The 24,724-nt window shown below is 35.4% G+C and overlaps 1 protein-coding gene across 4 annotated transcripts in view; it reads left to right on the top strand.

The window, feature by feature from the left end:
* Window positions 1-24,724, top strand: part of DNAlig3 (DNA ligase 3) — a 590,685-nt gene that overhangs the window by 306,695 nt on the left and 259,266 nt on the right. For all 4 annotated transcript variants that reach the window (XM_069834626.1, XM_069834625.1, XM_069834628.1 and 1 more), the window contains exons 5-9: window positions 12,770-12,876; window positions 14,051-14,182; window positions 15,927-16,006; window positions 16,708-16,785; window positions 18,724-18,892. In XM_069834626.1, coding sequence (XP_069690727.1) covers window positions 12,770-12,876; window positions 14,051-14,182; window positions 15,927-16,006; window positions 16,708-16,785; window positions 18,724-18,892 — 566 coding nt within the window. The remainder of the gene's footprint in view (window positions 1-12,769; window positions 12,877-14,050; window positions 14,183-15,926; window positions 16,007-16,707; window positions 16,786-18,723; window positions 18,893-24,724) is intronic.

Genomic DNA, 24,724 nt, shown 5'->3' with positions numbered 1-24,724 from the left:
CTTGCAAGAAATATGAAATAACACGAGATGACTTCGTTTAAATTTCTTAACAGAATTGTATAGAAGGCTATGAAAACAAATTCTAGTTCGTTTCGCTGGAAGAATGTCGCCCACCTTTTAAATTTCTTCACATCCTTCTAGTTTTTAACGAAGACCTTTAGTTTCAACTCACCTTTAATTTTGTTGCATTTTCATGAAAATGTCTGTCATTGTAGTTGATATAGGAAATTTTCTGTTTGACTGCTTTGAAACAAAATATTAATGATGCTATGTGTTTGGCACTTCAGTTAATTCGCCTAACAACCCGGTTGCCTGAACTTAACAGTTTAATATTACATACTGCACGTTGATGCGTTTGTTTTAAAATAATGAATTGTTTTTTGTGTTAGATGCTTAGGCATAAATTTAACTGGTTTCAGTCCTCTTTTCGTCGCTGTTTTCTCATCTAGTTTCTTCATCTTTTAATAATTCGGCTCTTTAACCTATCCTATTCCTTTGAGAATTACACAGGTTCGAACTAATATAGCTGTGTACATTTTAACAGTTTATTTTTTGGATAGAGTACAACAAAAAATTCTAATACCATATTAACCCCAAATGAATATATTTCTCGGAAAAAAATAATTATCCCCTAATTGTTAACACTCTTTACTCGACAAGCACTATCCGCACATTTCTGATTTTTTATCTTTAACATTAGATAAAAATATAAGGATTGATTCCTTTTACAGTTTTTAAGCGAAATTGACAATTTTCTTATGAACTAAATAAAAATAATAACATATAGCGTTATTTCCTTTCATTGGGAAGTCCGGCAACCTTACTTCAGTGACTAAGGGGCAGAATGCTGCTATTCAGACCTAAGTTTGTGTGTATTTCGTAGGTGAGTTGGCGATGACTTGTTGCCAAACTACGAAAACTTTCAGCCAAATTTTATAATTAATCATGCACTTAATTACAACGTATAATAGGTTTTTTTTATTTATTTTATTGTATTACTAGCTGAAAGCACCCGGCATTGCCCGGGTTGTCCATTTTGCTTCTTTTGTTAATTAAACTGTTTGTTAGATTTTTCGGACATCTTAGTAAACTCAACTATAGACAACCAAAACGAACTGTCTTTACTAAGCTTTCCTAGTTCATAAATATGAATCTTTACATTGCGTCACTTACACGAATTAATTAACTTTTCAGCCAAATGCCTGACAAAGTTAACTCGATTTAAAACAGCTGTAGCTCAGGCACCCGAAAGAAAACATTTCATTATATGCCTTACGTTCAACTGTTTTTTTTTAAATTTATAAATATTTGACTTTATTTATTTATTCCGGTATAGTTGAGGCCATTATTCCTTCTCTTCCACACCGCCAGGAATGCAAATGAAATAATAAATAAATCAAACTATAAATGAAGTAAAACCAAACGAAAATATATGCTGACTACAGTCACACAAACTTTAAATGAGTTAGCATTGTCTTGAAGCTCAGCAAAACAAAACCACACCCCTCGGTCCCTATACGCCCGCTTAGCATAGTCTCAATGTTCTACAGATCTTACATTTTATCTCTACTGGTCAGTGACTGTTAAATTTCAAGTGGGGTTATCTTAGTCGTGGGAGTCAGCGTATTAAAAAGCATTACAACCTTTCTGCCGTCTCCTTTCCTCCCCATCGCAGATGTGACGTTGCACAGAGGCAGAGATAAAATAATTATAAGATTTGTACATTGATCTGAAGCTGTGCATTCACATAATTTCATGTCTATATGTGCTTTCACTTGAATTTCAGAGATAGCTGACGATAAACAGGGAATTCCTTTGTTCCCAGTCTACCCGTTGGGATATCTTTGTGAGCCAAAATTTATCTCTCTATCGGTCGTACCGAAGAATCGGTATAGTATATAATTTAATTTATATTGGAAGACTTTTTACCCCTTGACCGCTGTACGACCACTTATATCATATCCAGTTTATTTTTTCTTTTTTAATATGACTTGGGAAATTATATCTCACAAATTCAGAACATATGATTCTTAATTTATAAACAGAATACAGATACAATATAAATTTGCAATAAGACATTTTTTAACATATAGTCTAATATACTAAGAGACATATACCGGTATTTTAGAAATTAAGAGATTGTATTTCCACAACGCATAACATGCTACATTGGCAACGTGATTATACAGATAGAATTTCGCAGTAACACATTTTCGGACATGAACAACAATATTCTGAGAGACGTATGTTTTAGAATTAATACAGTGTTATTTTCAGTCGGCTTACATACATTCACACACTACATTAGCAACGTGACATAAGTATCATTGAATTGCTTTTTGATATCTGTAATTTTTTCCCCACTCCATTGTATAAAATATAGTTGAGAATGTGAAAAACACGCAGTTTTTAAACTTAATGTCTGCAACTTTGAGCGACAGTCCTTGAGCTTAATGTTAATATGGCCATTATAAAATGCTGGTCGCACTGGATCGACAGCATAGTTTAAGACAGTAAATCAACTGTGAGTAACAGTATACAGTGTAATCCTTTCCACAAAAATTAAATATTTTATTTTCTTGTTCACAATTTAATTCATTTCTGTCATTTAAGGTTAGAGGGAGACATTTCGGATATAGTGACGAAATATGTAAGTCCGCAGAGGTTCACTATTTCCGGAGTTGACTGTACATCGAATTTTAATCTTATTAATAAAGGAAATGTTATCTTATGACTTCAGCTTCGAATCAACGTAGAAGAAATAATATGTTATGAAAGATGCATTGAGTCATTTTTGGGTAATTTTTAATCTCTCATAAACATATTTTAGAATTTTTAATATCCTTTCTTTCAATTTTTCAAGGCAAGAGTTAAATCTCAACGATAGGATCACATCAAAATTCGAATAAGTTGCAGATTTCTTGGCAAAATGGAGATAAAAAAAGAGGAAACTGGTGAGATTCTGAACTCATGCATCGCCTTGTGCGTCTCTTAAATCTTGCTCAGTAATTCTTCCTTGTAATCTTTTAAGTTGAACTGTTGCAGGTCTGATTATAGTGTGCGTGCGTATGTGTGTGTTTGTACTTACTTACTTACTGGCTTTTAAGGAACCCGGAGGTTCATTGCCGCCCTCACATAAGCCCGCCATTGGTCCCTATCCTGAGCAAGATTAATTCAGTCTCTACCATCATATTCCACCTCCCTCAAATCCATTTTAATATTATCTTACCACCTACGTCTCGGCCTCCCCAAAGGTATGTGTGTGTTTGTATATTCTATAAATGAAGTTTCACTTTTGACTTCCAGTATCTTCCAACACATTGCCTCGCTGGTAGAAAGAAAGCCATTCCACCGTAGTTGAAGCATGACCTTGTCATCTCGCGTAGGTTAAGTGGGCCGCAGCAAGGGGAAATCTGACGGAGTAGACGCGTTTTCGTCCACAGCGTAACCAAGGTCATGCTTCAACTTTGGAACGGCTGCTATAGGCCTACCAAGATGTATCAGGTATCACTTGTACGAAGCCGTTTTTGTTTTGTAGTAACTGTTAGTTCAGCCTTCTTTTGGTTGCAAACGGTGCTACACGCATTGGAGTTTTCTGTTGCTGAAGAAGTTTTTGCATTCTGAAATTCGACAGAAATCGCTGTGTTACGCAAGTGCACGCTCTTTTCGGACTTATCTCCATAAAGAAGGCGATTACGAAAATGCTAAAACCAGTTTTTCACGTCTGGATGTATGTACCCACAGAAAAAGGCCATACGTCCAGTAATTTCCGATGAACGTGTTAAGCGTTTACGGAAGATGTTTCTGTGTAGCCATAGAAGATCTTGCTGAGAGCCACTCGCGAGAATAATGTTTTAGTGCCGCTTTTTCTACGTGACCTGTGCGAACTGGGAATGAGGTTTTGAGAATCTGCATCCACTGTGAACCTGACAAGTTATCGAAAGTCTGGCAACAATTCCAATGCTGCGTCGATGTTTGTCGTGTCGCACGCTGCGCTGACATCTAGTCACTATAATATCAACATTGTGGGGGGGGGGAATCTGGACACCTTGTGCATCACGTGAGTGGTATAAAACATAACCTAATGTGTCATTGTAATCGGATAATAAATATCTGAAAATGTAGACATCCGGTAATACAGTATATATAGATAATCTAAGTGGAAATTGCAGTAGTTGTTAGAAAGATAATACTTAATTTCAGCTTTTACTGTCGAAATTTATAAACTAATTAATGATAATTCGGGATATAATTCTATCAACTGCAATAGCAAAGACAGTTGAACGGAATACATAATATTATGATGTCTATAGCAGTCTTTTTTTCTCTTCGGTTATCTTCTGCAAACTCGAATTGGACTTGGTTTCTGAGAGCTTATCAGTTATATTATCGAGGGAGAGTCAAAAAGAAACCTTAATAATTGTTTTATTAATTGAATATGTACAATAAAACTACAAACACTTCACTTTTAACATAGTATAACAGGAACATTTGCATTGAACGTAGTTGGGACTATGTTGAAAAGTGATGAAATGTTTGTAGTCTTATTGTACATATTCAATTAATAAAACAATTATTAAGGTTACTTTTTGACTCTCCCTTGTACTTACATTTTGTTTATATAATATAGTCATATTTCGTAATCCAAAAATATTGTTTTGTAGTGAATCTTCAGAAATTCACAAGTTTGTGACCGTTCCTGTTCGTTGCAATTACCTACTTTGTCTTCCCTTCTAATTTCAAGGTGTGAATTTGTAGCGCCTCAAAATAATAGAGCCCAATCCTTAAAGTGCCTGTAATAATGATATACTGGTTGTTCAGTTCAAAGTGTGTCATGGCTCGCTGTATGCCGTCACGTGGCTAGTCGATGAGCCTAGAGAATTCAATCTTCCTACACTTCCGCAGAGGTGTATTACTTATCTGCCAGAGAAGTTGCCTAGCAAGTACGGCGTTCATTCTGAAGAGTACTTACCGATACGTACGGTAATGCCGGTAGTGGCAGGAATGTGAACTGTTTCGAAACATGTACTGAGGTGAGTTTTTTCTTACTGTCGAGATATGGGGAGAGGGTTAAGACGATTACTTACGTATTTGTTGACATTAACTTCGACGGTCAACATAGACACGGAGCATTTGATTTGTGTTGTGGAATGTTGCCTTACGCAACCGATGATAACAAATACCCTGGGTACGACTTGGCCGCGCAAAACACAGTTCGAAAGAGGTTATGGTAGCACACAGACCGTACAGACCGCCATCTGTTGCTACGACGTTCAAGTTATACCGTACACGTTCTCAAGTTCAGATTGAACGCCTTGATTAATAGGCAACTTCTCTGACATAAAAGCTGAAACTCGCTTCAAATCGCTGACTCATCAACAGTGACGTCATGACACACTTTGAAATGAACACCCAGTATTACAATACAAATAATAATAATAATAATAATAATAATAATAATAATAATAAAATGAATGCTTTATGTCTTGCAGTTTTTATTTTATTGAATAAGAAAAAGAAGACAACATAATATCGCATAACTGCATTATGGTCTTATTTTTCTTTTGAAGAAACCAGTGAGTAACTTAATATGTTCCCGTATCAGAAATTGTTTAACCTCAAACATGGTTCTACTAGTCATATGACCATTTTGAAGACGTGAATTTTGTGTGAAGGACACCGCAGTGGCTTTGATTTCGTAAGAGACTTTAAGTCAACATGATCGAAGGAAAATGCTCTCTAATTGGACTGGAAGATGAACGGCCGCTGCGATGATAAAAAAAAGAATTGTACTACGAATGCTTGTTGTGTACTCGTACATTGTCCTGCAGAGCATGCGCGTGTACAGTGACCCCCCAATGAAGAGGGAGAGAGAAGCGGAAATAGGGTTTATCAAAGGGGGGTCACTGCCTCTGGATTTCTGGACTTCATTCATGTCTTACGCTGAGCTTCGATGTGAAAGTAGATGATAGTGGCGTACTTCGTCGAAGTCTTCTTTCTGTGAATGGATATGACGTTTCCAATTAATTTTACATACAGCTTAACACTTTATTTGCATCATTAGGTGTCCCAACGTGCAAAATGTTGTGCGTTATAAAATAATATAACTCACCTGTACGGAATTACTTTTTGTCTTACTGTAGGTTTCATGTTTTAATGAGTTCCTATGTTACATGCCTGCAGATGGGCCAATGCTATCTTTAGTTACAAAATATGGTTTCTAAACACCAGAAAAAACATTCTGATGATAAAAAAAATTCGTCGTGGACTTAAGTAAAAATTACTGGTAACGATAACATTACTTGGAATGTTTTCTCAAAGTAGTCCCTTTTCTCCAGTGTCGCCCTGAGAACAGTGATAGTGCTTGACTTGGCTTATCATCATAGTCATACTGTATGAGTATATAAATATACTGTGTTCAGATACTGAAATAGAGTTATCATGTTTGAGCTTCTAGTTTGTTGAAAAATAGATTAAAGATCATTAATTTGGAAGTCATACATACATACATATATACATACATACATACATACATACATACATACATAAGCGAAGGTACTTGGAAGCAATTGAGGCAGTACCTACCCCAAAAAATTCTTTTAATTAAAAATTATAAATAACACTGCATTAAATTTTCCTGCCGTAATTCTTATGATTGAGAAAATGAGCCGTTTGTACTAGGTTCTTCGCTCAACGACCGCTAGATGGTGGCACATGTCAACGATATTATATGCTCGGACAGGGTAACCGAGGACCTACGACTCCTACGAGTGAGGCTGTGAGGCAAATGTTTCCATGGTTCTTCACTCTCCAGTAGTCGTGGCCTTGCGGGGTTGATTGAGGGGAAAGAAATTTGCAAATTCAAAGGTTTTATTGCCATTATTACATATTTATATATATAGTATATTAATGGCGGCTGTTTTAGGGTCTTATTTGCCCTCTTCAACCGTCGTGTAGGCTACATTATTTTGTGTGTACAAAAATATACGTGGCATGTGCTAACATAAATGTCACCCAGACAAATCGGCTTTTAGGGAGGGAGTTTCATGTTGAACATGGTGCTGAATTGATCGGATTGAAAAAGAGAGAAAATGTTACAAATTTTTGTCTATTGTGGTAATAGTGAATGCAGTGAAAATTGCTGTTGAGTTTTATTTGTCAATTGTTACTATTGCCTTGTTTTTATTTTTGGTATATCGCTGGTTAGACAGAAAGCTTGAGTGTTGATATGATCCACCATCGCCTCTCTTTGGTCGTTGCGGCAACTCCGTACTGGCAAGCTACAGCTTTTGTTGTTAGTGGTTATGTTGTTGTGGGTTGTTGTAGTAGGTGATTAGTTTCTCAAATGTGGTTCTGTTATTTGTGTTTGGTGGGTTGGTGAAGAGATTTTGTGTATATTGCCTGTTTAATGATGAGAAAGTATATTTGTGATTTATATGTTCGAGGTGTGTGAAGAGTGGTGTGGGATTTGTTATTGTGTATACTGTGTGATTGTTGCTACGCCTTGGAAGTCTGGCGATGTTTCTGAGTAGGCGTCTTTCCCTTGCCTCAAATTTTAGTCTGTGAGATGGGGCCGCTTGTGTTAGGAAAAAAGAGGAATGCATGCAGAGAGATCGAACCAACGCTTTGTACAAGTGGAGTAGAGTTTGAGTTGAGCAACCTGATCGGAGTATGCCACTAAGATAGCTTATTGCTTTTGTAGCCATGTTGAATTTTTCCCAGGTGCAGTTGGCAAGGGACTCCCAGGAAAGCTTGGAATTTATTGGAAAACCTAGTAGGTGAACTCGCGCCGGAGGGGAACTGGCGTTGTTCCAATTTGAATGGGGTTTCTGTCGATTATTCGGGAGCGGAGGGAGGAGCGCAGCACGCATGTTTGTGTTTTGAGTGTGTTTATTTGTATTCTCCATAGCTTGGTCCAGTCCGTGAATTGCCGCAGTCTGTTGTTTATTTGGACTCTGGAGGAAGATAGGCGGGGGTGTGTTGCCCAGTAAGCGACGTCGTCGGCGTACTGGGCGAGTCCGACATGATGGTTGGTGGGGGCGGGGATGTCTATGAGGTAGATGTACAGAATGAGAGAGAGAACACACCCTTGTGGGACTCCAGCCTCCATTCGGAATGTCTCACCTGTCCCGTTCGGTTTGATACGAAGCTGGAAAGCCACCGGGTGATCTCTTATGGAATGTGGAGAGAGGAGAGTTTGAATTCGATGGCGTCTATCCAGACCATGTCAAATGCACGTTTATCGTCAAGCTCAACGAGAATGGCATAGTGTCTTTTGGCATAAGCTTCCTCAATGGGTGTTAGCACGCGCATCAGTTGTTCATCCAAACGAACGCCCCGTCTGAATCCAGCCTGAGTGACTGGAATCAGGGCCCGTTCGCGCAGATGGACATGGAGACGTGACGCGATTACTTTTTCTATTAATTTAGCTATTGTCGTTGTCAGGCCGATGGGTCTGTAATTTGTCGCTAGAGAGGCGTTTTTTCTAGGTTTGGGGAAGAAGAGGATATGGGAGTGCTTCCAGCGCGGAGGGGTGTGTCCTAGTCGAAGGCAGAGAGTGTAGCCTTGCTAAGTAGTGTAGTGCTGGGTGGCAGTTGTTTCAATACTGTATACGTTATGCCGTTTGGTCCAGCGGCGGAGTTTCTAGATTGTTTGAGTTCTATTGTTAAGTCTAAGGCTGTGATGTCGAGTATGTCGTCGTCCCTTGAGCGTGGTTGGGGTGCTGGAAGCGGGTTGTAGAAGTGGGGGTTATTGATGACAATGATTGGTTATGTTTCTGAAATGCGTTGCGTTGAAAGATGTGTTGTTAGGTGTAGTGTGTAGGGCAGAGAGGGTATTGCAAAAGATTTAATTTACTAGGGTTGTCATAGAGTATTGTGTCACCGTAACGTAGATGGTGTTCGGCGTGATTGTTTTTTCCCTGAATACGCTTTATGGTATCTCATAAGCGCTTCGGGTTTGTGGTCCTGTTGTGGTCTAGTTTGTCTATTAGTCATTGCCATCGTTGCGCTTCATAACCGTTGATTGCGTTCTTGACGTCTTCTTGGAGGGAGCGGTACAGTCGTCTGTCATCGTTGTTATGTGTGCGTATGTATAGTCTGTGTGCCGCTCTCTTGATCTTTTTAATTTTGACAATGTCGGGTGGGAGTCGTCTGCGTGCGTCTGTTTTCCGTTGTCTGGTTGGTATTGCGATGTCAAGTGCGTCATTCAGCATCGGTGCAAAGGTTTGGTCGGCCTCGTCAATGTCGTTTGTGTTTCTAATGTCTGTATGTAGGAGGTTATTTGTCAGGTAGCCTACGTCTTGAATTTTGTCCAATCGCCATGTTTGTAGTCTCGTATGCATGTAGTTTTGTGCATTTGGGTATGGTGGTACGTGGAGGAGCATATTTTGAGAAAAATAGCGCGAGGTTCTTTTGTGGAAGATTTCTAGCAGCCCCTCCCCCTCCACGGCGCTATGAGGCATGTCTCACCACCAACCACACCGACCAACAAAAAAAAAAATTCATGCTTTCCCACGTTTGAAACCAGTGTCACCAATTTAGCGTTGCTAGATTAGTTACTTTTAACCATTTTTCGGCGACAAAATTCATGTAACTTTTGTAGTGTAAATTGTTTAAATATAATTGTGTGTCTTTACAAAGGAATAAACTTTTATCTTTTGATAACACAGCAATGTATTACTTCCACAACAAAATGCATTTTAGTTCTTTTCTTATTTTCATTAGACTAAAATCTATGTCCTGCGCGTAGCTGCGTCATTCCTTGGACTAGCATTACGGAATGAACGCGTCTTTAGGGGGGAAAGATATTTTCTCATTTTTGGCCACGATATAAGATCGATGACCGCCCAGCTCTGCCATGAATTTGAGGAGCTACAATGAGCAGAAAAATCCGGTTTCGCAAGCCACCTATAACGGCTTAAGGATCATCGTGCTAACCACCGTACTGGTTGGATGGTTGTTTACTTCTGCTGACGTTAGGCCTTGGCTCCCCATGTGTTGTCGCGCAACGGATTTTTTGTTTTTCATGATAGAAAAAGTGTATCGTATCTAACAGCCTCTCCAATAGCTTTGTACTAGAGTGCAAGGTTTTCATTGAACAGACCCAAGTTTGATCTCCAGTGTTGAGTAAAATGTTATTTAGAGAATGCGAGTGAGTATTCCTGTGGTTCTTTCGTTTCACTTAATTTCTCAGCACTTCAGTTTTATTAAAAATGCGGCGTAGTATGGCTAATACTTACTTTCATAGTGATACTAGATGGAGTTATGCAACTAGATTACAACGCTGTGTGTAACGCTCACGACCATGTACGGGTGCTGATCAGACGCCCATTTGGCGAGGCCCGTTAGTAGGTCTGTACTGAGTTATGCCGATCTGCTTACCGTTACGAAAATGCGTGAGCCTATTTCTGTGGCATCCCCCCCCCCCAGTTATCACGTGGTCGACATCTACATTAAATTATGTATATTATAACACCAGGATTATGATGATATCTTTTCTTACTGTCTTTTGTGATATCTCTTTCATAATGTGTACATAAAATAGTCCGAATTATTTTAAGATGCCTCCAACTGAAGAGTTTACATAATATTGCTAAGCTGAGAGTAAAGGCGGTTAGAGCATGGTGCTGATCACACCACGTCATTCTAGTGCCGAGGTCATGAAAGCATGGTCCTCTACTTTCATACCCCCAATCACCTTCATAGCGTGAAAAGGGGATACTTTTTTAAAGAAGAAACTGGAGAATATAATTGAATTTGTTCAAGAAAAGTAATCTTATGTGTGCACAAGAAAACGGTTACAATCCTAACATAATAACAAACATAAAAACACGCAAAACATAACACAAACACAAGAACACAAGAAATACATCACACTAACATATGAACACAAAAGCACACATAAGATCGCTTCTTCATTCAGAAAGCAGAAATACAACATAGCATACAGAACAGAAAGCACACTACAAAGACATCTCAACACACAAAAAACACAAACAAATAAATACGACCACACAGGTGTATACAAACTCATATGTAATAGTTGCGACAAGTTCTACATAGGACAGACAGGCAGATTATTCCAAACACGCTACAAAGAACACATTAAAGCAATAACCAGAGGACACAATACATCTACATACGCCGATCACATAACCAATGTTAACCATACATACAATAACATAAATGCGGACATGGAAATCCTACACAAACAACCCAAGAACCAAAAACTCAACACACTAGAACAATACGAAATATACAAACACACTAAAACATACCCCGTTCAAATTCTCAACACACAGATCAATTTCAGTACACACACACTATTTGACTCCACTTTTCAACACCTTTCAACAATCAAACGCACCCACATAACAGACAGAGAAGTTCGAGATGACGCTGAGATCTAGTAGACTCCGAGGATGGTGTGATGAAGCACCGAAACAGCTGTAAGCCGCACAAACTTACATAATTAACACGAGTAAGTCCGCTAGTTAATCAATTACTCATTTTTATTGGTTTCAAACTTAAAATATGATTACAAACTTACTAAATTTAATGGTATATATTTCAACAGTTTTGTACAAATGTGTTTATGAATGAAAATGTGCCTAGGTTTTTCTTATAGAATTAAAAGTTCAAGAATAGAGGAACATTACATTACAGCTAAAATCTCTTTCTTCATGTTCTCTTCCATGTATTTGAAAAGCTACATAGACTCTGCCTTCACAATGTATTTTTCAGGCATGTCCGACTTCACCTGCCATCAATGCAATAAGCTTATTGTCTCAGTACACTCGAAATAGGGTAACCACCGTACTGGCAATGCACATAAACATATGAAAACATTCATATTCATTTATTGCGTCAAACTGATCACATACATGATATGGGACATGTCAAAGTACTAAGATACAACAAACATAGGCCTAATTAAAGTACAACATAGCACATTAACTAAAATGCAACATATAAAATTTCAACATGAATTATAAATAATTTCAACATTAACAAATAAGAACCACAAGAACAGATGTAACACTTTACAAGACAAATCACATTTCATTTAGCAGTTTGGAGTCAATTTTGACCAACACGTCCTTCATGAGAAGACATTCCTTTTCGAAGTCAGGATCTGGAAAAGAGGAAGTACCGGTAACAATAATTAACTCTTCCCAAACATAGCACTGATATTGCTTTCCACTGTAACTGTTTATAATAAGCAGAAACGTTTTCCAAGACAACTTACAAATTACACTTAAGCAATCCTACCCTTACACTTAAAACTCGTAAACCTACCTATTACAGTATGCTGCTTACAATGCAATTCTTGCTCATATTCACTGTCTTCTAAAACATTAATGGAAACAGATCTGGCGGCAACGGCAATGTTGTGGGAATGACAATAACTGCGACAGTTCAAAATGTTCAACTTCATGAATACATCCGACTTCACCCATTTTTACCAGTACCTTATTTTCACTTAGGACATCTTAACACAACTATCATCAGCACAGAGCACCCTGGGGCTAGCGTCTTTTACCCACGGAGAACACACTGCACTATAGTGCATTTCGTAGCTGCTAGCAGGTATGCTCTCTACCTCTTCCTGCTCCAAGACAGGGCACACAGGACGGCTCCTCACACCCTTTACCCATTTCAGCGAGTGCTGACGACCACTGTCTTAACAAATATTCCATTCTGATCTTTTAATATTACAGACAAGGTAATCATATTGTTAATACTGTACATTTTATTCTTTTTTGCAGCAAGTTTCAAAGGAGATCTGAATTTATGGTGTCGTCTCTTGCTGCCAGGCGCAATAAAGCGTGTGTACAACTTACAGAGCAAACAACTTATCAAGCTCTTCAGCAAGGTGAGACGAGATTAATTTTGAATTTAAAGTGGCAATTATACTATATATGTTTAACTTAGGGTGGCCAAACATCCCGTTTTTAACGGGATTGCCCCTTTTTTCAGCCTCTTGTCCCCTGTCTCGAGAGAAGTATTCTCGGGATGCCAAATGCCCCATTTTTTAAAAATGATGTTCCGTTTTCTTAAATTATTGTTAAAATATTTCTTTCTCTTTTATTTAATTTAATAGTCACGTAAAACATTGATTAATTCTATATTGTTTCCATCAGATGTTACTGTAATGAATTTAATAAAAGCCATGTTAATCACAAAATGTCATTTCAAAAATGTTTCTTGCATGGACTTTTATAGTTTCCTAAAGGAAAGGTCAACACTTCTAGAGCAGTGGAGTCGGACATCCATACTTTTTGTGCAGAATCTTGTCCACGAACATTCCCTTAATACATTGACGCAAAAAAAACCGATCTTCCTCTCGCTCAGTAAAATTGTAATAAATTCTCAAAAAGAACTATCACAATATTACCAACCTTTACTCTATTTAGAAGATCTCCATCTTTTGTTGTATTATTGAAGAACAGGGAAAATACATGAATTTCCAGAACTTTTAAAATGAGATGTCCATATTTCAAATAATCTAAAACTGAAAATTGTGATGCAACCACATGTGAATTATTTTTATGAAATAGTACAGATCGTTTTCTTGGGGTACCGGTACAATCATTTCTTCTGTTTTGTATCATTTCTTCATAACTTATCATCTGAGAATACAACCACTGGGGATTTCATGTAAACAAATAGCCAATAAAACACCCTTGGTTGAGGCAATGCCTGAATCAGACAAAACACTCATGATAGTAGTATAATACCTTTTAACAGAAATTAGGTTCGTGCATAAGCCTTTTTATTTGCCGCCTATTACAATGTGAATATAATGTATTAAATTTTTTTTTATACATTTCAAGTAAAAATGATAAGAATTTAACCTAATGTCTTTGTCTTTCATAGTCATTGTATAACATTGTTTGGCGTAAAAAATTTAGAGGTGAGCCATATCGTATTTAACATTACTATATACCTTCTTTATGTTTTAATTAATGTTATATGAAGAAGATTTTGTAAAAAAATATATATAAATAGGACTAATTTTTTAATGGAACCTTGATGTGTTGTAACAGATACTCCACACAGACCAGGATGATATGTTAGAAGATCTAGAACAAGGAGATGTGGCTGAGACAGTTCGAGTCTTTTTCGAGAAGAGCAAACACCTTTCACCTACAAAAAAGAGCAACCTTTCATTGCAAGACGTGAGTTAACATCTTGAATTACTTAATGACCCATGACAACATTTATTTCTTTACCTATTTATTACTTTTTGTTCATTGTTAACCAAGATGACAAAAATTTATGACTCTTTCTGTTGGTATTAAAATTAATTTTGTGTTATTGTAGTGGTAGTGGTAGTGATAGCGGTAGGGGTAGTAGTAGCAGTAGTTTATAGTTGGTGATTGATGACGTGGTTCCTCATGATTGGTGGTTGGTGATATGATTATTTATGCAGATGATAGTGATAAGTGATGTGTTTGGTAGTCAATATAGTGAAAACTTTATATTTTGGAACTTCAGAAGTGTGGCAGTATGGCATCGTAGGTATAAAATTATTCATAGCAGGTAGCAGTTTCTCACTTTTATCATTGTGCAAGTGTATTGTAGTAACAGCCATTAAAAAATTATATCAATTCTCAATATTATTACTGTTGCAGATAAGTAATGCAGCATGTTTTTGAAGGCTGACAATATGGTATTTGTAATATCTTTCAACAGTCGTAAAATCACATTCCCTACAGTATGTGACTGTAGTTAGTGGAGACAGTCTGTAAACATCAACTTATCATGATTTCTTTCCTGGTGGTAGCAACATCTTGATGTTACTTACTCATATTTAGAAAAATAACATTAGACCCTGTTGTTGGTTATCAAACATATTGCTAGGCTTCTTTAAAAAATATATAAGAAATTCTCTGTTAATCTTTTTTTTTTTTTTTTTTTTAATTTATTGAGTATGCCCCAATGAATATAACTCATATGTAGGGGCTATACAAGAACACATACATATGTTGTACAATGTAATTTTAAAAGTCATGAAACTACAGTCTGTGGAAAACAAACAACATTTCAAGAATTTATTAAAGAAAGAAAGCAAAATAAGAACAAATAGTAAGATAACATAAAGCTTTGGGCAGAAAGAAGAAAAAGTTTGAAACCATGAAGTAAATAAATCAACTGAGAATTAAAGTAAATAATCTTTCGAAAAACGTATTTTTAAACAATTCTTAAAATACGGTACTGGCAATTTGGTAAAATTCTATATTCTAAAGGAAGTTGGTTAAAAGTTGTTTTTAAAAAATGCTTAATTCCGTTCGTTCCATAAGTTATTGAGCTATGCTAAGAAAAAAATATTTTGTCTTTTTAAATAAGTATGTGCATCTTTATTAAACTGAAATATAGTATTCCTATGTAATAAATTGTTAATAACTTTGTACATGAAAATAGCAGCACTTCATTTGATAATTGATTCAACTGGTAGAACGAAAGAAAATTGATACAGTATAGATATGTAACTGAAGTCAAATAATGAAAACCCAATAAATTTCGTAAAGCTCTATTTTGAATAATTTGTGAAGGTCTCGAAGCAGTTTTCTTATTATGTCCCCAAATAAATGACATAAACATTAAATGAGAATGTATAAAAGCATAATATACATTCAAGAGACAAGATATAGGCAAAGATCTTTTAAGCCTTTTCAAAATACCGGACATGAAGCAGTTTTCTTACAGACAGCCGAAAGATGCTTATCCCATGTTAAATGTTCATCAACAATCAAACCTAAAAATTTAACTGATCCAGCTTATTACATGCAGACCATTTTATAGTAGTTTCGAATTATTTCGTATCATTAAATTTGTCTCGTAGATGTTATAATATTGCATGCCAGTTCTTTTTGTGAAAAGTTGATTGATTGATCTTCATACTATTTTCATACCTTCTAGGTTGACAAATTCTTGGAAGAATTATCAGGAATGACCAAGGAAGATGAACAGAGTTATCATTTTAAACAAATGGCAAAAAAGTGAGTACAACAGTCAATTATAAATGTACTTCAATCCACCAGCACTCTCCACCTTCCCCTCATTTCATCTATCATGTGCAACAGTGAATTAGGCTGAGGTGAAGACTTGGGGATAGTACAGGTTTCTGATGCTGATATAGGAAGATCTTGGACTTCAGGTCCCTGCTGCTTATCAGGCTACTCATCTGCTGATGGGACCTAGCTCTATCTGTAGCTAAGGCAGAATGGCCCACCTGTCGATGTTAGTTTCACGATGATGATTCAGGAAGGGCTTGAGGCTTTAGGGCCCTCGGCATATCAGGATACTCATCTGCAGGTGGTACCTGGCTCTATGAGGGCCCGAGGCAAGATATCCCATCTGTCAGTGTCTAATTCACAATTGCCATCCTGACCACCTGTCAGACTTGGATATCGCATATGTAGGGTCCGTAAGGGCCAAAGTGTGAGAAGCCAAGCTATGTAGAGATACAGTTTTGGCGCTCATTCAAAATGATGCAGATAGTCTTGACCTAGTTTTTTTTTTTTTTTTTTTTTTTTTTTTTAAGATCATAATATGAGAAGATGATTCCAAACATTATCATTATTTGTTATCATTACTTTTACTTCTCCTTTTGACTTCAAAATCTAAATTAAAATTACAGGTTTGTAAGTAACATTTTAACATTTTTAACTTTTAACATATTTTATGTAACCTTTTTCAGGTGCACATCCAATGACTTGAAGATGATCATTCGACTGGTGAAACATGACCTCCGTATTAATGCTGGACCCAAACACATGCAAGTGCATTTTACACTAATTTATTTATCAATTTCAAAATAACTACGATTTTTCATAATATTTTTTCTAATTGCACGTTAAATTTTGTAAAATAATATAAATAAACAGTACGCATTGTTTGTCTGTATATAAATCTTGAGTAAGAAAAATTGATTTGATACCTACCCATTTGTAAGTGTATGGATGGTCATAAGAATTTCAGGTCAAAACTTCAGCTTCTCGAATATGGACTATTCCGATTAATTTTCTGGTACTACATTTTGTTTTTTGAATGACATTATGTAGAATTTAAATCAGTAGAATTTAAATCAGATGTTCTAAATACCTTTAAGTTTTGATGTATTATTACGTACTGGACATTTCTTATCAGTCTCTTGCTATGTGTGACGAATCAGCTGGCTAGAGAGTCCTTCCACAGCATAAATAACACAACTGTTCAGAAACAGTGCACATTCTGAAAATTTTCAACAAAACTAGCAAGTGTGCATACATGTTGGAATGATAAGTTTCGAGAAGATTCTACTAAATAAAATGTGAACATAAGTCTCTCTGTCTCAATGACATAATGTACATAATCTGTTTCACTTTGCACCTTAGTGTTACCTATTAGTAATGTTATGGCTTATAATATTTTTGTATAATAAGCATTGATATTGTAACGAAATCAATGTTAATATAGTAAAATTTCTTTCATACGTTTCACACTTATGCATTTATCACACTCAGTCATTTGTTTCTGATGTCTTGGCAAAATTCCTTTACTTTCAATGTTTATACAATTAATCTTAGCATGCAGGCTTTCACGGCCAGTGTCTAGTTGAAACAGAGCTTCCGGGCTAAGATGCCGTGGTCTACTGGTGGTGATTAATTTATACAATTAATATTTAGGATATATTATGTTTTTTGTTTATTCGTTTTTTCTACATTTAGACCATGCATTTTAAAACCGGGGAAATACGAAACATTATTTATACTAGCCTATGAAGTTCTAAGTTTCTCTTGTGAAAATTTTACTAAATTGACTTAACTCGTTCTTCTTGTTTATTCTTCGTATGCTATTTCAGATGTTATTATATACTATTCAGTTATATGTTTTTCTCGCATGCATTTTTCTCGAGACCCTCATAAAATATACGAATGAAGTTTTATTGTAGAAATATTATAAGAAACCTTTATAAGCTTTATAACAGCATGGTACTTGTATTATGAACAGACACATATCAATTTAGGTAGCATTATTTTAATCTTGCCATATTCTTATATCGCCAGAGGCACACAATGAAGATGATCGTTTGATTGGTGAAACATGACCTTCTCCTTAATACTAAACCGGACAGACACACAGATATAAATCTCATTACCACAACTTAATCCTGCTCTTAAATGTAACAATAGTGATCACGTGGATAATAGTTGTGATCCATTTTTTAATGTAATTTTATTTATTACTATTATTATTATTATTATTATTATTATTATTATTTTTTTTTTTACCTTTTCTGGTTAATTATTAATGATTATATATTAACACAGTCTAATTATATTAACTTTTTTCAATACTCACAAAACAATTGTTTGTCCAATTACACATAATAACAAATGCTGTAAAACATAAATTTAGCAACAGAGAATATTTGTGATCCATGAATGCACCCACTTAATTAGTCGCCAAGAAAACACTTGCTTAACACTTGTCAGTTACAGTGACAAACAGAGAAGGTAGAGAAATATGTAAACGAAAGGTATCCAGATGGCAGATATAATGAGTGCTGCCATTCCGGATCACCAAAAATAAAGTACTGGATCACTTACTGATCAATGCAACCATTGGAAATGAATAAATGATTTGTATAGGAACTTACATTTAATTAGCATGTGCTTGGCACAAAAATCCATTCATACATATGTTCTCTAATATTATCTCTTTCAATATTTAGTTTAGAGGCTGTGCATCCAGATGCATATCAAGCATTCCAAACATCACAAGACTTAGATGCTGTCCTTGCAAAGGCTGTTGTGAAGACAGAAAGCGGTCACAGTTCACCTACAAAGAAGACAAATATAAAAATCACTGCCTCAGTAATGACTCCTGTGCTTCCCATGCTGGTAAGAAAATCCACATTTTGGATACTTTTATGATATGTTTTTATTATTTAGTTTATGTATGTTCCTTGACTTGAAGGCTAATCTCTTTCGTATAATGGAAGGTGCCAGTTGCCAGTTAAATTTACAAATATAATATATACAGCAAACAAATTATACACACAAAGCTTACACTCAAGCTTGATATCATTTTTTGTTCACAAAATGTAAGACTGGGACCTGTTTTAATACCAGTGGCGTATACTGGTTAAAGGGTTTGGGCTACCGCTGACCCTATTATTACACAAAATATATCTAACAATTACTTTAATTTTAATTACTATGGTAAAACTAATAATACAAAATTATTACATTATGTTATATTATAAGCTTTTTCTTTTGTAATTTCCTTGGGCTACCACCGGTAGCCCGCAAAATACGCCCCTGTTTAATACACTCGTAGTATGACACTTTCACTACTGCAGAGGTTGACACTAATTTTTTTGAAACAACTTTTCAAAGTCTCTTTTCAGGTCTTTCATTGAGAATGATATGCATGATTCTGGAGGAGAATTGTCACTGTTATTTTTGTTTTTGTTTTGTTTTTTTTTTTTTTTTTCTTTTCATTTTATTGATGTCAAACTCGACAAAAAAACACACACACACACAGAGCAGAGAGGGAGGGGGAGAGAGGGATGTATATATATTGCAACTCAGCAATGGAACTTTTTGTGGAAGGGGGGGGGGGGACGCACACGCGCCACTCGTCTGATAACTTTTTCCAAAATTCTTTTACACATTTTCATCTGAAGATCTTTGAACTGCAGGTCATTTCAGTGATCGTAGATTTGTTAAATAAGTCAGGGTAGGTGTAAAGATCATGAAATATTTGTTGGAGTTCCTCATAAACTTAGAATACCACCTCCTTGAATTCGTGAAATATGCTTCATTATCTTCTGCATGTACTTTTTTGCATGAGCTAAAACTTGTACCGGTACTAATATTTTTACCAAAATCATTTTCAAACTGCTTAAGTTTGTAGCCGAATTATTTAATATGTTTCAACTAGCTATAAGTGCTTTTTGTTCTACCATGTAGTTTCAATGTTATGTTCAAATGACATGTCATCTAAGTGAAGAATGTAACTGAACACATGAACTCCATAAGAATGTAACTGAACACATGAACTCCATCTCAGTGAAGAATGTTACTGAACATGTCTCTCGAATTTCTTTTGCGGATTATCACTCTTAACAAATAAAAGAATTTCTTTTGTTGCAATGAAAAATGATGCAGATATATCCCTGCTCTTAACCAGTGGATTTCAGAATACAGAGAAATATCTTAAAATTCTGCATTACCCTGCTCTTAACCAGTGGATTTCAGAATACAGAGAAATATCTTAAAATTCTGCATTACCCTGCTCTTAACCAGTGGATTTCAGAATACAGAGAAATATCTTAAAATTCTGCATTACCCTGCTCTTAACCAGTGGATTTCAGAATACAGAGGAATATCTTAAAATTCTGCATTAGTTTTGTATAAAACCTAATTACATGAGCTCTCTCTCTTTTAGCACTATTTCCATCTCGAATGTTTACCATTCTGCAAGTCTTCAGTTTTGTGCTACAAAGCACTTCTTGATATGTACTCAGGAATATACAGTTCGCTTCTTACTCGTTTATGCCTTGCTGGACCATTGCTTTAGAAGGATAAGTAGCAATTTTAGAACATTTATGAAAACCTTCGAATTCAGAAAACTGCACGTGCTGCCCTGTCTTTGGTTATGCTTTTCGTACATTTCGTATATGTATGTAAAGTTTGCAGCCTAAGAATTTCCCTACATTACAAAGTCATTAATATACATTGTAGGTCTATTCTATAAAAACTCGTTCAACTTTAGAGTGGATAAAATATTGGGGTTTGCCTTACAGTTCAATAAAAAATTTTTTCTTTCCATTTGGATTGAGTTATGCAGAATTTCACATCTTTATGCTTTTTCCATCATCATTTTCTCATTTCTTTCTCTGATATCTTTTTCAAAATACAAAATGCAGAGTGTTTTACTTAGGTCGTACCTACTGCTATACATTTTTCACTAATAAAATTAATACCCAATAAGTTGCAGTACCTACTAGAGTCGACGCCAATTCGGAAGGCGGTTGTCTGCTAGCGTTTGCGTCGAGAGAGACAGATAGAGAGAGCAAGGCAGCGTACAACATTGCCACATTGTACTTCACGAGCACGTGCAATACAAATAGCGCAGGATAGAATTTAAATTATCGAAAGACAATAATGACCTTAGCTGTTGATTACTGTAAGCATGACACCAAACAAACCCTCTTTCCTTCACTAACAATATTTTTTGCACGGTTCTCAATCCCACACCACATGCTTCTACAGTCGTTTCTTGCATGTTGGCAATGTTGCTGCCAGCATCAAGATGGCCGGCAGCGTTCTGCTTGTTAACGTTTTTAAAATAATTATACACCTTAAACACTATTTTCCGCGCCTGCTTGTGTAATACTTGTCTTTTTACAGTCTCTTCTTCCATTTATTTACCTTACATACACACAGTAAATGTTAGTTTTACTTATTCAATGTATTTAAACACTCACACGTGAACAAACGAACTCGGGAAGTGCTTGTTATAGACTGATTCTGATTGGTTCTACTGTACAAGCTTGTGACGTCACATACCAGAAATGCTACGTCGCATATAGAAGCTAACCGCCTTCCGAAATGCCGTCTAGTCTAGTAACTGTATGATGCTATCAAATTCACGAAAATTATTCACTGAACAATACAACATCTACTTTGTATGTCTGCTCCATTTCATAAATTAATTTAAAGAACCCTCTGTCGTATAATATATGATCGAGGGGGAGTGGGAGAGAGAGAGGGGGGGGAGAGGGAGAGGGAGAGTCTAGAAAAAGAATTCTAGAATGAAGTGGAAGAAGAGGTCGAGTTCACGTGTTCAATTACATTCTTCACTGACATGACATGTCATCTGAACACAACATTGAAATTACATATATATAAATATACTAATAATAATTAATAATAATAATAATAATAATAATAATAATAGTAATAATAATAATAATAATAATAATAATAATAATAATAATAATAATAATAATAATAATAATAATAATAATAATAATAATACAGATTGAATTCAGAAATCTCTGGTAATAATTTCAGTTTTCTTTCCAAGGGCTGCAGCGGCCTGAGGTTGGAGCAAGTTCATCTGGTTTAACAAAATTATAGGATTTAATACAAGTATTGTCACTGCAATGCTCCCCCTAAATGTCCTTTCAGGGCTGTCACCAACTCAGTCTTGAAAGATGTAAAATCCTGCATAACTCGATAAAAATTGTGTGCAGGATATATTACTTTTAATTTTTTGTTAATGCTGTAAATTATATTTTTAACACTAATAATTGCTGTATACTGGTGCTGATACTGATATTTAGTCGTCTTTACTACCATATTCCGCTTACACTGTTATCTAGTATTATAACAGGAAAATAAAACACTTATATGTAATTTTATTTTATTATCAATTAAAGAATATTACAATTTCGATATGAGATTGGTTTGCATTGAGTTTCATCTAGTGACTGGGAGTTTTTCTTTTTACTTTTGTCCTTTTTGCTAAGTGCATATGCCTTTCTTTCATGCTTATAGTTTCAGAACTCTTAAATCATAAGTAATATTGCAACAAATAATCCAAAAACTTAGAAAATATATGTTCCACTTGATCTTACCTAATGAACATATTAGAATTACTGATGAAGGCGAAATATTTCTAGTGACCATTCCTGGAAATGGCAAATAAAAATGACTACGGTAAAATAAAGTGTATCATTTCAAATGGTCGAGTCCCTTTAGTTTCAAATATCACCATCAGAGTTCTGTATCGTAAATGTAGCACGTTAATAGTATAATATTCTTGGAATGAATTTTGTTGACATACAGTATATCTTATGAAAAACCCATAAAATTAGCAAAATATATTAAGTTCAAAATAATTGACAACAGCTTCGGCTCCAAGGCGATATGCTGATAAGTAGTATAATTCTGAAATTCGATAGAGTTGTAATAGCATAAGTAGATGAAGATGCTATCAGCAATATAATAAAGTAAACTGTTGATAATCAAGATATTTGAAGTCTACAGTTGAGTAGCCCAGTGCCAGAGTTGCCTAACCCACAAATTTTTAAGCTCAAATTTCTGCATAAAATGACTGTAATTTATCATTTATATGTGTGTCAAAGTACATGTACTAGATAAATATTAAATGATGGTAAATGAGAAATAATTTCCAATTGAGAGCATATAATTTTAACAGACGACAGCTAGGTTTAGACTTCAGTAACTTTTTTCAGCGTAATTGTGGTTTAGGCAACTCTGACACTGAGCCATGCATTGTGATTGAAAGTAATGAATCTAAGCAAAAAGACCCATAATATTTCTTATTTATCTTCCCATTGTTACTTGACTCGAGATAAAGAGTTAAATTGGTTCCTAACAACGAACTTACACTTTCTGTGGTTTCATGAATTTTACATCATGTATTGCAGAGTGGATTGAATCAAATGGTACAAAGCATTATTGACAAGACAGCTGGCATTTTGTCGATAAAATGTTTCACATACACTTATTTATTTAATACATCTATCAACTCCATTTTCCTGTCTCTGTCTTTTTTTATCCCTATTCTCTCTGTTTTTCGCTGGTTCCTTCTTTTCTTTATTTCTCAGTTTGCTTTCTCAATATGCGAAGTATAAAGAGAACTGAAAGAAGCGATTTCCAGGTAAATACATGCATTCAGCACCTGTGACACTGGAAAAGTTATTTTTGGTATGTCCTGTGTCTGTTCGTCAGTGTACAGTTATTTCTGGTAGATTTGGTTGATATTCAGCATCTACCAGCATAAGTTTTATCCAGGAAATATGCACATTGAAAGTATTCTGAAAGAATAATGAAATGTTTGAAGAAGTGAGAACTGCAATTTAATCAAAATCTGTTCTAACACATTTAGTACAGAGTACATTTTTTTGTGTGTTATAAATCTGCCCTAAAGAAGTCTCAGCAGGTAGATAATTCTGACAGTGGATGTTTGAGATTTTAGAAAAAAAGGGGATCAGTAGGGTTGTGCTTGCTGATGTGACAAACCTTAGCTCATTACAGTTATTATATTTACTCGATTATAACACGCCAACAAATATAACAAGCTTCCCAATTTTAAAACACCAACAAATAAATAAATGAAACAAAATAAAAAGCTTGCTGTCGAAAATAACAGCCAGATCTCTCCTCATGCGATTTTCACATCTTTGGAGAGTTTAAGAAAGACATACGTGGACTTTGTTTTGCATTGGACGAAGACATGTGTGACAGGGTAAAGAACTGGTTCGGTAGACAGCCCACAAGCATTTTCAAGAATGTGAGGTAATAAATGTACAATTATACTTTTTCACATTTGACTTGTTTTCATTTGACTGCCCCTCATATTTAACAACAACAACAACAACAACAACAACAACAATAATAATAATAATAATAATAATAATAATAATAATATTTATTGCAACCACAGATCATACCGGTATACATGATAAGGGATATGTTATATTTACAAACTAATAATTAATTAAATAATACACAATTGTAAATAATAGCTATAATAGTGTATGCAACACAAATACAAATACACAAAACTTGGGACTTGAATGTAGAAAACTACAGGCCAGATCAATTTCGGCTATAGGGTCCATTTGTAGCATGTAAATCCAACTGCACAAACACTTGCAGAATTGACTCCTAATCAACCTATTCCGAAATGTC

Source organism: Periplaneta americana, chromosome 9, assembly GCF_040183065.1.
Source record: "Periplaneta americana isolate PAMFEO1 chromosome 9, P.americana_PAMFEO1_priV1, whole genome shotgun sequence".
Taxonomy (NCBI): domain Eukaryota; kingdom Metazoa; phylum Arthropoda; class Insecta; order Blattodea; family Blattidae; genus Periplaneta; species Periplaneta americana.
Note: the sequence above shows the minus strand (reverse complement) of the source record. Positions and strands in the feature narration are given on the sequence as shown.